The following is a 14962-nucleotide window of genomic DNA, read 5'->3' as shown; positions in this document are numbered from 1 at the left end:
AAGTAGTTCCAACCCCAACACCAACCCCAACCCCAACCCCAATTGTTACAAATTACTCACCCTAAAAACCTCACATAGAAAGGTTCAATCTCTCACAAAGAAAGCCTATTAAGAGAGTGCGAAAATACAAGGGAAAATAACAAAGATAAGTTAATCAAATGAGTACAGCACTCCCTTAAATCGATGCATCTTCCATGCGTATTGGTTGCCTATTTATAGGCTTAATATGACAACCTATTTGATCATCATAGTCCAATATAAACTACTCTTCTTCAATAAAATAATTAGGAGATAAAGTAGAATTAATCTCTTTAAAATTAACCATGATATATGCCTTTGAGATTGAGAAATTTCTCATCAGAAACCCTAGACGAATTCAATCTCTTCCAAATACTCAAACTCTTCATATGTACAACCTCTTTAATTTCAACTTTGAATATTGGAATGAGAACGTCCAAGGCTAACATATAAATATGCCTAGGTTGTCTCGTATCTTGACTTACCAAGTAACTAAGCAAACATTGTTGGACAATCTTAGCTCTAACAACAACCATCTGTTACCGTACTTGTTCTTCAAAGTTTGCTTCAATCTTCTTCTTCATATATCATTTCTCCATAACATCTCGTTTTTATAATTTCTAATTGTTGGTGTTGTTATGAGAGCAGTTACAATAGCAATTATAATCGTGTCTCTAACTGCTACATAACTCGTCTTATTATTAGAGTTGGCAATCTTTTGAACCAAAACAGTTGGGCCATAACCTTTTTTAATCTCATGTACGTGTGTTGGCCCATCTATGAAAATCAATCTCATAAAGAAACAAATCATTGAATATTGGATAGATCTAAATCAGGCAAACCAGATCCCCTGTTTTGAGGAGATTGGCCCAAATGACTTAAAGACTTATCTTGAAGATATTTAAATTTTCATAGACTTTATTAAGATATTATTAATCCTATTTTGTAGACACTTTGGTGGGGACTATTATCGTAATTGATTTGTATATCAACAAGTCCAAAAATGTGTATATATGTGCGAGAAATTTATCTAGGTTTTTTTTTTGGGAGGAGAGAATTTAGTAGAAAGTGATCTAAATCTTTAGTGCAAGTTTGAGGTAGCTACACTGGTGAGTGGTAGGTCTTCATACAATGTTAAATATAGTGATTGACTCTCTAAACAAGGTCTCACAAACATAAGTGATTATCAAATTGTGTAACCAATTGCTTTTGTATTGTTGCTCTTCAAATGTTATTAGCCCAGTTATAACTACTTGTTTATAACTTGCAAAAACCAATTGTTTTCAACAATAATATCTCCTCTTCTTAACCAAAGAATTTCCTACAATTTTTTTTTAAAATTATTGTAATGTAAAAACGTATTAAGTTATATATGTTTAAAGTTTTAAAATATAAAAATATCATAAACTTATTTAATATTAAATAAAACATATTGAGAAAAAAATAATATAAGCGAATTTAAATTAATTAGCTTAATCATTTATAAATATATATCATTTGAAAAAAAATTTAAACTTATGTTTCAAACTGAATGAATGTTGAACTACTATACATTTTCTTCATACAAACACATCTATTTCGAGTCATGAGCACATTGATAAAACCAATAATATATAGAAGTGAATTAAAAATATAACATTTAATACAAGTGAGCAGCATTGGCTATGGGTACAAAGGCTAAATAGCTTAAATGCTGATAATTTCAATATACAATCAATATGCCAAAAACTAAACAAATGAGTAAATCTAGAATCCATGATTTACAAACAACTGTTTGGTCGAACTAAATCAATTGCTTTTCCAACCACATTGCTACAAAATGATTGAGCTGTTTTGTTCAAATATGTCAAATTCACATTTTGCAATTTTATTTCAGTGCACGGGTTTTTGACACTACAATCGAATTTTATAGCTATGGGTGTCGATGATGTTCCTCTTATATCTTCATACACGATATCATTAATCTTTATTCCCGAAACCTATAATCATCAAACAAAAAAAAGTAAAGAAATTAAGGAAAAAGCATGAAAAAATTTAAAGAAGTAATTAAGTAGTAGTTGGAACTTTGTAATACCTGACCCGGGCAATTTTCATTGCGAGGACAATAATTTTGATCAATCACAATAGGATTTTGAACATTTTTCATCACGGAATCTATAAATCGTATCCCTTGAACATATCCGTTACTAGGCCTAGCCCATGATTTGATCCTTAACCCATTTTGAGTGTTGGAAAAAATTGTCTTTTTGACCGTAACATTTTGGACTCCTTCCTCTTCCAAATCCTTTGCCAAACTTCCAATGCTGGAAAGTTAAAATTAAGCAACATAAAGAAATTATAAATAATAAAATTGTGCCTTTAAAAACCAACTAGTATGTATAAGTTAATAATAAACACATTGCTTCGTAAAAGTAACAATGGAATTTAATTAATTTATCATACCTGATGCCATGACCAGGACCACAAGTGACTTGTTCAATCCATAAATTTTCAGTGCCAGAACCAATCGAGATGCAATCATCTCCAGTTTTAATGGAAGTGCTTAAAATTTCCACATTTCTCGATAATTGGACATGGATGCCATCAGTGTTGGGACTATTACCAGCAGCGACGATCTTAACTCCTTCGAGGTGCACATTTTGGCATCCATTGATCACAATATGAAACATTTGGCTATTTAAAGACGTTAATCCATTGATCCTGATGTTGTTGGATTTGGTAAAACTCAGTGTCTGTTTTCACACAAATTGAACAATATTAGTAAGTCTATTTACAAAACATTTACCATATAACGGTGGAGAAAAGATTAATGTTTACTATTTAGCTCAGAATTAGACTCAAAGAAAGTGGAAGAAAATAATACCGTGGCCCCGGAAGGACATGAGTTGGAGTTGGAAGCTTTGCAGGCCCAAAGAGAAGGTCCTTTAGCATCAAATGTACCTCGACCAATTATAGAAACACCGCTCACATCTTCAAAGCTGAACCAATTATTCGATTTTCCCAGCACTCCATAATCCAAAGGAGCCACAATTGTGCCATCGATTCTTATAATGATCTGAGAGCTTTTGCATTGGCCTTTAAAAGCCAATGGACCAACCAAATACCGTCCTTTGGGCACATATATGAAGGTCGAGTCTGCCGTGCCACAGGCTGCATTCCATGCCTTGAGGAAACTGTCCGCTGAATCGGTTCTACCAGTCGGGATAGCCCCAAAGTTTAAGACATTAAAGTTTGTAATCGCAGATGTTGAACTTGAACTTAGCATAACAAAGACCATCACAATAATTCCAGGTAAATTACAACCAGAAAGCTTCATCGTTTTCAACAGTGTTTGGCTCGAGAGAAAACTGCAACAACTGTGTGTAAATGTAGAGAAAATTCAGGGAAAGAAGATGATTGATAAATGAGAAGTTTAAGAGAAAGTGTATATTTATACTAGGGAAAGTGTACGGTTTTGCTTTGGATAAAGGGACATTAAAAAAAACAGTGTAAATGTTAAAAACAAGTGTAGGATTGAAGGAAGCTGCAATGGCGTCTAAAGGCTCCTCCCATTCAGAGTGATTTGAATGAAATACAGTGAACTTAGAACAGATGACTTGGATTCCAATTCTCCAAAGACTTAAAATATGTAAAAGAAGAGAATTGAGGTTCATCTCAAAGTACAGCGCAAGAGAATTGAGGTTCATCTCAAAGTACAGCGCAGTCACATTGTAATGAATTGTGTTGGAATCAATCAACTTTAGTTTTTGTATAAATTAAGGGATCAAAGGAACTTGTTATCAATATGAACACAGGATCGGAAGCATGTGTTCTACACATTATTTGGAGATTGCCCTGAAATTAAGCCATTGCAAAGTTGTGTTTGAAGCAATGCTAAACGAGTAGATACCCGATGAACGGTTTGCTTTCGTCCTCATAAAATTATGAAATCACATGTAAAATAATTAAAATTCCATACCACATTAAAGATTATCCTAAAAAATAATATTTACTATATTTGCTCTTATTGACACAATATTTAATACTACCTATAGTCCCTCCTAACTCATAAATAAGAAGATAATGTGTTTCAACGCACTCAAACTCATATCCTCTTGAATTGACAACAATACCCATGCTAATCGAGTTAACACTCAATCGACAATACATTAATTTTTAAATTAATTAGAACGGCTTTACTTGCCAATCATGCTTTGGCATAGTTGAAAAAAGTGGAAGCACTAGGTCTTGCATACTTAAACTCAATATCTACCATGAGCAATTATATATACAGATCTTTGAGTTTCATCAAACTCAATATCTACCATGAGCAATTATATATATAGATCTTTGAGTTTCATCATATGTAATTGTCATGTATAAGTTTTAATCAAGTTAGTTCAGCTTGCCAGTTTTAATCTGACACATCCAGTTAGTTGATTCTACTGCATGATTACTCAGACAACTCATTTGTACTATAATAATTTGATCTTTATAACTATTCCAATATGTATTTATATTGTACTTTGATTATACTATAATTACTTTTTAAAGCTATTTTTATGAATTTATATCATATTTATTTTTATATTATAAAAATAAATATTAAATTTAGTTTGATTTTGACATTTACGATTTTTATCTTATAATTTAAAATTTATATCAAATAAATAAATTAAATAATAACCTAAACCAAATTCACCACTATAGTTAAAATCAGTTTTCGATCTTCTCAATTGTTTTTGGTGATGATGAGACAATTATTACTGCCAATAACATAAAGGAAAATGCCTAAAATTGTGGCTCAAAGTTGTGATTAAACTACTGTGGCCAACAAGATTGAATGATGCATTACCCAAAAACAAAATGATTTCAAATCTTTTATGGTGCAATTTTTTTTAAGATATATCAGAATTTTTATTTTTAAAAATAATAAATATGATAAAATTATAAGTTTCAATTCTATTTTAGGTTAAGAGGTTTTTTTTATTTAATGAATGTAAGATTATTTTTTATAATAGGATTATCCAAATATAAATCTACTTAGTACAGTATTGAATATGTTATATTATTTTGTTTGGATGAAATGTAAGATTTATAGCTTGATTGACGGAAGATATGAATATTTAAAAGCAAAAATAAGAAAACCGGGGAGGTTGGTCTCGAGACATAGTCTCAAGACACTTTAACCTCAAAGTTAAAAATTTTAAAATAATTTATTACTTGTCTCGAGACATAAAGATATTTGTCTTGAGACATAAACTTGAAATTTGACATTTGAGTTTGTATTCAATTCCTAACTCCGAAATTAACTTATCATGATCCTGTAATTAGAAGAAATAGATCATTATATACTATAAATGCTTATGTATGATTTTATTAAATGATTTATTAGTTTAACTATTGATAAATGTGAAGTAAACCTATTAAAATTATGTTGAATTAGAGTTGCTTTGGTAGCGTAATGTGACATTACACACTCAAACCTGACAATCAAGTTAGGTGTGGGGTGTTACATTCCCACTTTATCCACTCTCACCGCACCAATTGTTGATACAAGATTTCAACAAGGAGTGACAAAGAGGAGAATGTGGTAGAGATGAAAGGATTAGTTCACCTGTAACTTGCAAAGAGCCAAAGAGGAAGGAGGAGGTTGATACTTAAGCTTTTCTTAAGGAAGCAGAAGATCCCTTGTTTCTTGTACAAGAGGTAGGCATGATCATGTAGTCAACCAAGTGGCAAAATCGTTATAAGTCAATTGTCTCCATATAGTGTATTATGTGATCTTACTCTGATATTCTCATGCCTAGGATTATACAAGATTGTTAAGCCTTAACGGTCCCTCAATGATACCTATGAAGGATCTATAGTGGATCGTCTCTAAAATAGTTTAAGTATGATTCACTATAGATCATCTTGGGTGGAAGGTCACTCGCAAACTGTTCCATGAGGAGGGTAATTTTCAGGTCACCCCATCTTCTACTGCATGTTCTTGCCATAGTAGGGGTATGATAAATTTATATAGTGAAAAGAAAAACACATGTCTATGATAAGAATATCCAAGGATCAAAAATTAGTAAAAGACTTTTTCTTGTTTGTAGAAATCAAATTATTAAAATGTCAACTGTATGAAAAAATATAAAGCAACATAAAATAAATTTAATTTTACATAACGAAAAATAATGCCCTCTTATATATGATTGATATTATATAAAGAGGTTCACCGTCTACTTTTCAACATCTATAGCATTATTCCTGCGGCGGATTATGATTTCATGGTCAAAAAGGTGGTGGAATCTTTATTATGAAGGTGAATATGATTTATTAATAAAATTTCACTTTTCAAGGTCAACAATTTGTTTAATCATTAGTCTACATATATGTAATTGACAGAACAAGTAAACTTGATTAATTACTCAAAGTGGATTAATTATTTGTTAAATATATAATAAGCCTTTGTTTCACAACCTTACCATGTACTTTGTTCAGCAACTTTTGTTTTATAACTATATAATCAACCTTTTGTTTACTCCATTTTATGTGTTGCTTCTTATACTATAATACTGACAATTGGTAATCTTTTAACATCTAAGTATATTTACGAAAATGATAATCTTTTTAACTCTAAGTCATGGTCAAGTTTGATTAAGTTTCCATTCATATGCTTGCAAACTAATTTACTCAAATAATTCCAACTCAACTCGATTAAATTTGAAAATATATATAATTAATAGAATCTGTAAATATGGAGGTTTAAATTTATTATTTAGAATTAAGATCAAACTAATAAAATGTGTAAGTATTGAGGACTAAGTGCATTATTATACCGGTTAGAAAAAAAGTATAGATCTAAATTTGGGTTTATTACCGAAATGGGGCATTCTTACTGACATAGTTTTGGGAAAAGAGAAAGGTTATTTGATGTTAGGAATCGAATTCCAAAGTTATAAGATGTCTATAAACCAACTTTAAGTAATTTTTGGGTTCAACGACAAGCATGTATAAGATATTACAATTCATATACTAATATTATATTTTTAAGAGAAAATTTTTGTTTAAATTTTGAAGACAATATTGTTAGGAATGGTAATCACGAACTTCAAACATAAACCGTAAAATGTACATGAAGAAATCAAAAAAAAATATTTTATACTATATAAATTTTGAAATGTTAACAATATTTATTATATAAAAATTTTGTTACATTTGTGTACCTGTTTCATGTTTATAATTTTTCTATTTCGTGTTGTTATTATATTTTAATTATTTTATGGGTTAATTCTTTCAAATATCCTTAAGCTATGGTTTATATTTTAAATTAGTCTCCAAACTTAGAAATTTTTTAATTGAGTCCTCAAGGTATCAATATGATTAGATTTTTTTCGTCAACTTGGGCATTATAACACTATAACTCGGATTTGACTTGAAGTATATTTAAAACATGTGAATAAAGGTTTAAACACATGTGAACTTCTTACATGAATAGTTTGAATTTGACATATTACAAAAAAAATCACCCATACTATATGTTTTTTAACAAGTCAAACCTAACTTGCTCATATAGTAGGTACACATGTTTAAAATTTGATCTATGTGTTTTAAGTAACTTGCATGTCATATTTGAGTTGGAACTTGAGTACTAGACGTCCAAGCTAACGATTAGGCTAATAGAAAGACTTGATTGATATGATATTAGTACTTTGAATTCTCATTTAGAACAATGTAGATACTCAATTTTTTGTTATTAACGCTTCTATCAATAGTAGTGCCAAGAGATATCGTTCCTTGCAAAATTAGTCCATTTTAAGAAGGTTGGCAGGATTTTTAGCTTTGCTCCACTGTTGGGATGTATTGGAGAGCATGGCTTGGAGGCTCAAATACGAATAATGTTAAGAATGCTACTTCTTAACTTTTCTCTAGAGTACAAGTGTTTTTCTCTCCCTCTCTTTGTTGATCAAACCATGCATTTGCACTTAACTTTGCAAGTAGCACTCTCCTTATCAAAATGAATGACATGAGTGTAACTTCTGTACAAAACTACCATTATCCATTATCTTTATAATTTCTCTCTTATTACTCACTACAAGTAACATGGACGTGATTTCATTCATGCTCATTACCCATAATTCAAATTATCTTTATAATTTCTCTCCCATTACTTACTATAAGTAACATGAACATGATTTCATTCACACTCATTACCCATAATTCAAAACACTTTCTCTTAAAATAACTCGCATCTCTCATACGTCCTATAAAATATGTCACTTGTTTCATAATCATTCTTTAGGGATAACTACTTTAGAAAGGATATAAATAAAATATCCAAAGCTTCATCGGGGGACTTTTTTGGATCTCAGGACAAACTTGAGCATTCTAAAGTTCTCTTTGCAATTTTCTTATTACAATCAAAACAAACATCGTAGCTCATATTTCTCAGTCCCTTCCTACTTTCATCACCATTGCCTGCCACTGCACTTGTTTTCCAAAGTCTACTCTAATCTTTTTTCTCCGCCATCTCTCCACAACATCTTGTTTTGTTAGATTGTAATATCCCATCACCTTAACAAAAGAAACCTTTACAAACATTTTAAAGTTTAAAGACCAATTTAAAATTTTAATCATAATTTAAGTACTTGAAATGAAATTGACTTTTTTTTTAGGATTGACCTTTCATGTTATTATATTGCACTAATATAATATTACTATTTCTTCTCTAATATTGTCATGTTTAAGTTAGATGATGGGTTTGAATAATTTGCATCTGAGCTAATTTCATTTTTACTTTATTTGTAAAAAAAAATGATCAAACAAACTGTTGAACTTGAAAAGTGGAAGAAATTTTGGTTATAATTTTAACCAAATTTACCTTTCCAGCAATTTTATATATAGTTTGTATATAACAATGAAAATGATAATAATTAATTATTTTTAAAAAAATTTTATAATGAAATTTTAAATTGATATTAATTTTAAATTTTTTAAAAATTTATATAAATAAGATATAAACTGCTTAAATTTTATTCCAAATTTAATTATTTGTATAATATTTTATATTCATTTATATTTTTTTCTAAATTTAAATTATTTTTTGAAGAAAAAATATTTTATTGTGAAAAGAGTATAAATATAAATAGTTTTAAATAATTTGAAAATATCATGTTAATAATTTTAATTTTCTATACATTTTTAATTAAAAAATGATAGTATGTTTTTAACATATTTTAGTCACTTTTTAATATTTTAAATAAATTTTCAATAATTTCAAAAATAATATTTTTTTAAAATATGTTTGTTAAAAAAAATTAAACATGTTAATTAAAAATATTGAAAAAAGTTTAACTTTTGTATTTATTAAAGTTTTTATAAAAATATGTTAAAATAATCTACAAAATTGCTAATTACAAATTGAAATCATAAATAATGTATTTAACTATACTAATAATTTAACATGGTTAATTATAGAGAACCTAGATTTGCAATGAAAATATTATATATTAAAAAACTTAGAGAATAAGAATATTTATAATTTTTGAAAATATTGTAAACTATTAAAATGTCAAATTACACTATATAAACTATGACACATTAAATTATTATCTAAATTGTAACTTCGCATTGTTATAATGTATTTATGATTAGATTAAAGCACTTTTAGACAATCGAATCTTAACTTGACTGATATAGGATATTGTTACCAATGTAAGAGAATGTGGGCTCGAGTACGATAATGCGTATTACCTTCCTATTTATAAGTTGAGGTGAAACTATAAGTAATTCTAAGTATCATATAAAAAAAGCCACTTTTAACATACGGTAAAAATACTCCTAGATTTAATCACAATTTTCACTTGGTGCCGTAATTTTAGGCTTTTCCCTTTTGTTATATAATTGATTCATCATCATCATTGCACGCCTCAAAACAGTATGCATTCCTAATAGTTTTCACCATGGTTAAAGAAATTGGATGAGAGATGATCAGAGTAAGAATTTTAGGGTTTTCGACATTGTGAATTTAAGTACTAATTGTATTTTTAAAAATTAAGAAAGGTTTTATTTAAAAAAATACATTGTATCAAAAGAAAATATTTTTTTAGGATAATAATAAATTTAATCTTTAACATTTAACATATTTTTTATTGATTTTAATTTTTATTTTTAGAATAATTTAATCTTTTTTAATTTAGAATAATTTAATCCTTTTTAACTTTCAAATTTTAGTTAATTTACTTTTTTTTACAGTAAATCTTATTATATAATCAAAATTTTAATAATGTTGACATAATAGTTCGTGTAAAAATACACATCATAATTTTAAAAAAAAAACATAAAAGCATTAAAACTTTAAGAAATGTCATATATCTTTTAAAAAGATTCACATTAACAATGGGATATAAAAATCATTACACAAGGCTAATTGAGTGATAGCTCGATTGGCATAGGCATTGTTGCCAATACAAGAGAATGCGTGTTCCAGTGCGCTGAAGCGTATTATCTTCCTATTTATAAGTTGGGGAGGGACTTTGGTAGTTCTAAACATTCTATCAAAAAAAAGAAATCATCACACGAGTTGTCACATTAGTACCATTAAATTTAATTCAGTCGCATTTTATCCTCCTTTCTAAAGGTTGGGGAATTATGGTTAGTTCTATGAAATGTATCAAAAATATTATTTGTATCCTGATAAAAAAGGTTAAAATATGTCATAAATCTCTGTACTTTTCATAAATTTGGGATTTAGTCCGTCTAGCTTTCAAATTCAAAATTCAAGTCCAATTGTTAATACTGTTAAATTTGTTGGTGTGACATTTTAAATTAACAAATACTCACTTGTTAGTCATGTAACTAAAAAAATGACATAGTAATGAACCTATATCTAACAAAATAAATTTAGCAACGTTATGGACTTAAATTTTAAAATATAAAAAGTAGAAAGACTAAATTAAAAATAAAGGAACTAAATTCTAAATGTATGAAGAGCATAGAAACTATGAGATATTTTAACTTAATAAATATAAATAAATTTTGCATTAATATCATGAGAATCTCAAAATAGCATATCAAACATGATTTGTGTATATCACGTTCACATTCATAGGAAATTCCTTTAATTCTTTAAATTTAAAAAAAATCCAAATTTATTTGATTAGGATGCAATTCGACTGCGCTGATGATCCTCAAATCTATCGTTTTAACATATTTGAAATCGCTAGTGAATTGGAAGCCAAGCAAACTGTTCAATGTACACTGTATTTCATACAAAATACTCTAAATGGTAGCCTTAGGACGCCATGGCAGCTTTCTTCAATCCTACGCTTTTGACATTTATACTGATCCATCCTTTCATGTCTTCCTTTTTTTTACAAAAAAAAAAACACCCTACACTTTTGTATTAATATCCCACTCTCTTAAAACTTTTCTCATGCACCAATCATCTAATAAACACTTCCATCTTCGTTCTCTGAATTTTCTCACAGTTGTTTCAGTTTTTCTCTCAACCCAAACACTTTATGTTTAAAACCATGAAGCTTTCTGGTCGTAATTTCCATGGAATCATTGCGATTGTTTTTGTTATGTTAAGTACAAGTTCGACATCTGCAATGACGAAGTTTAATGTTTTGAACTTCGGGGCTAACCCGATTGGTCGAACCGATTCAACCGACGGTTTCCTCAAGGCATGGAATGCAGCCTGTAGCACGGCAGACTCGACCTTCATATATGTGCCGAAAGGGCGGTATTTGGTGGGTTCCTTGGCTTTTAAGGGCCAATGCAAAAGCCCTCAGATCATCATAAGAATCGATGGCACCATTGTGGCTCCTTCGGATTATGGAGTGCTGGGAAAATGGGAAAATTGGGTTAGCTTTGAAAGAGTGAACGGAGTTTCTATAATTGGTCAAGGTGCATTTGATGCTAAAGGACCCTCTCTTTGGGCTTGCAAGGCTTCCCGCTCTAACTCATGTCCTCTTGGAACCACAGTATGTATTTTCTTTCTTTTCTTTTCTTATATGATTCTGAGTAGAGTAATTGAATTTAGTCGAGCTTAAACTTCTTATTTAAAGTTTAAGGTTTGAAGCTCTAAGTTTAACTCAAATTTGAACATAAGCTCGGCTAAGTTGAACTTGAAGTTCGAAGTTTAATTCAAATTTGAGCATAAGCTCAGCTTGAAAATGACTGAACCAGATTTGAAATTTTCTAGCCAATTTGGAATGCATTGCAAGCAGGGATGTCTCAATTTGTACCCTAATTCTGAGCTAGAAAGTAAACTATAATATTTTATCATTATTGCTACAAATGGTTTGTAATATTTATTTACTAATGTTTATTTTTGTGTAAAAACAGACGTTGCGATTTACCAACTCAAACAATATCACTATCGATAGATTAACATCTTTAAATAGTCAAATGTTTCACATTGCGATTAATGGATGCCAAAATGTGCAAATCCAAGGAGTTAAGATTACTGCGGCCGGTGATAGCCCGAATACTGATGGCATCCATGTCCAATTGTCAACAAATGTGAAAATATTTAATAGCTCTATTAAAACCGGAGACGACTGCATCTCGATTGGCCCTGGCACAAAAAATTTATGGATCGAGCAAGTCACTTGTGGTCCCGGTCACGGCATTAGGTTTGACATATCAAACTCCTTCGTTACTTTTACTGAAAATGAAGCAATGTGTTTGTTATTCACTTACTAATATCAGTTTGTGTTAATTGGAACTTTGCAGCATTGGAAGTTTAGCAAAGGATTTGGAAGAGGACGGGGTCCAAAATGTTACAGTGAAGAAGACAATCTTTTCCGACAGCCAAAACGGATTGAGAATCAAATCATGGGCTAGGCCAAGTAGTGGATTTGTTCAAGGGGTTCGATTTATAGATTCCGTGATGAGAAATGTTCAAAACCCTATTGTGATTGATCAAAATTATTGCCCTCACAACGAAAATTGTCCGGGTCAAGTATAACAAAATTACCATTACTACTACTTTGAAATAATTATCTAGTATCACCAGATTGTTTTCTTTTTTTTTTTGTATTTTGCTTAATTTCTTTACTTTCCTTATTGGTTGTTTTTTATTTGACAATTATAGGTTTCAGGAATAAAGATTAAAGATATCATGTATGAGAATATAAGAGGAACATCATCGACACCTATAGCTATAAAATTTGATTGTAGTCCCAAGAATCCATGTACCGAAATAAGTTTGCGAAATGTAAATTTGACATATTTGGATAAAGATGCTCAATCATTTTGTTGTAATGTAATGGGGAAAGTATTTGATTTAGTTCGACCAAATAGTTGTTTGTAAATCATAGATTATGGATTTACTCTTTTGTTTATTAGGTACATATATTTATTGTATATTGAAATTCTTTAGCCTTTGAAATTCAGGTTGGATTCAGGCTAAGTTTATGTATACTGTAATACTCTACATAATTACAAAGTTTAGTTTCAAAAATGAATTTCACATTTACTTAAAAATGTGATTATTTATAATTTAAATTCATTTAAGGCTCTTTCATGTTATTTTTTTATTTTTTAAGATATATTATTTTATTTAGTAGTTTATCTATTACATTTTTAAATATAGACAAAATAATATATGTTTTTAATATTTACATTTATAAAGCATTCTTCAATCTTAATTAAATATCAATCAAGTATTTAAACTTTGAGTGAGTATCCTAATTTTTGGATAAGTTGGTGTGTTTGACAATTAAAATCACATATAATAACATAAAAAATTGTTTTAAGATATAATTTCCTTTTAGGAAAGTATAACAATCTTTTTTAAGATAAAAATAATAATATTGACACAGAATTTGGTAATTAAGTCGGTTTTGATATATACATATATATATATTTTCATTTTGGTACTTGCATTTGGCAAGTAGATTCACTTTGAGACTTAAACTTGAAAAATATAATTGTTTAATGATGTGACGTTCTAAAATTGTGTCACATCATCACTTAAAAATTAAAATTTTTTTATAAAATTTTAACATCATACAATATTAAAATATCATTTATAATATTCTAATAACTGGATCAATAATTGAATATGTCAAACCACTTATTCCTAATTCAATTTGTTTAATCGGCTCAATTGTTAAACCAATATTAATTAATTAATTAATTAATAATTCATAAAAAGTTAAAATCACAAGACTTTATTAAATCAATTCAACTTGTTCAACTACTAATTTTTTGTCCCATTTTTATTAAAATTTTTATTGACTTTGAATAATTTCTAATTCAATTGATTCAACTTTTTTTTTAAATCTATATAGCAATCGTCGATTATCATTTTAATTGGTTCAACCAACCAATCCAATCATATATAATAAACAGATCATCAAATCTTGATAAAATTCAAATTTAAAAATAAAAATGGATCTAGTTATTACGAAGTTCAAAAGCCAAAATTATGTGTTCTAAAACTATATTATAAAGCAAATTATTTTTTAACACAACATTTTTTCTTTTCCTTCAAATATATTTTTAATCTCTTAAAATTTAAAACCATGTATGGTGAGTCGCACGAGGGAACCTGACATCTCTTTTATATGCTTTTATTTTGTGCGGATTACCTCTCCACCCTAATTGCAAATGCAATTCAGGTCGGTCCTTCTTGGCATTTTGATTGATCCGAAGACTCTAGCCGTCTCACATCTATATTCTTTACTAATGATGTGTTGTTACTTGTTGGGGCTCATCGCAAGGAGCTTTAAAAGAAATCTTCTGGTATTAAACTAAAACTCCACTGAACCAACAAATCAATTACCAAACCGATTCGACCATTCCAATTTTACTAAGGGCCGTTCAAGGCTGATGAATGCAATACGTAAAGCTTGAAAAAAAGGGCATAGTTTTTTTGGTAGGAATATTCACCCAAGGCCGACTTGGTGAGAAGAAAGAATTACTTGGCTCTCATGGCAAACAAATAACGACGGACATAGATTAG

General features: G+C 29.2%; 2 protein-coding genes across 2 annotated transcripts; one reads left to right on the top strand and one right to left on the bottom strand.

Moving 5' to 3' along the window:
* Window positions 1-1695: 1695 nt before the first annotated feature.
* LOC107915561 (polygalacturonase) lies at window positions 1696-3400 on the bottom strand. Its single transcript, XM_041077999.1, has 4 exons — window positions 2882-3400; window positions 2461-2750; window positions 2093-2321; window positions 1696-1997 (listed from the first exon to the last, which is right to left on the bottom strand). The coding sequence occupies exons 1-4, from the start codon at window positions 3332-3334 to the stop codon at window positions 1779-1781; spliced, it is 1191 nt and encodes a 396-aa protein (XP_040933933.1). The 5' UTR covers window positions 3335-3400; the 3' UTR covers window positions 1696-1778.
* An 8040-nt stretch (window positions 3401-11440) lies between these two features.
* Window positions 11441-13257, top strand: LOC121207639 (polygalacturonase). The gene is made up of 3 exons (XM_041077998.1): window positions 11441-11972; window positions 12337-12626; window positions 12727-13257. Exons 1-3 carry the CDS (start codon window positions 11508-11510, stop codon window positions 12959-12961), a joined length of 990 nt encoding a protein of 329 aa, XP_040933932.1. The 5' UTR covers window positions 11441-11507; the 3' UTR covers window positions 12962-13257.
* The last annotated feature ends 1705 nt before the right edge of the window (window positions 13258-14962 follow it).

This window comes from Gossypium hirsutum, chromosome A10 (genome assembly GCF_007990345.1).
Source record: "Gossypium hirsutum isolate 1008001.06 chromosome A10, Gossypium_hirsutum_v2.1, whole genome shotgun sequence".
NCBI lineage: Eukaryota > Viridiplantae > Streptophyta > Magnoliopsida > Malvales > Malvaceae > Gossypium > Gossypium hirsutum.
The sequence above is the reverse complement of the archived record's forward strand: the minus strand, read 5'-3'. Positions and strand labels throughout refer to the sequence as shown.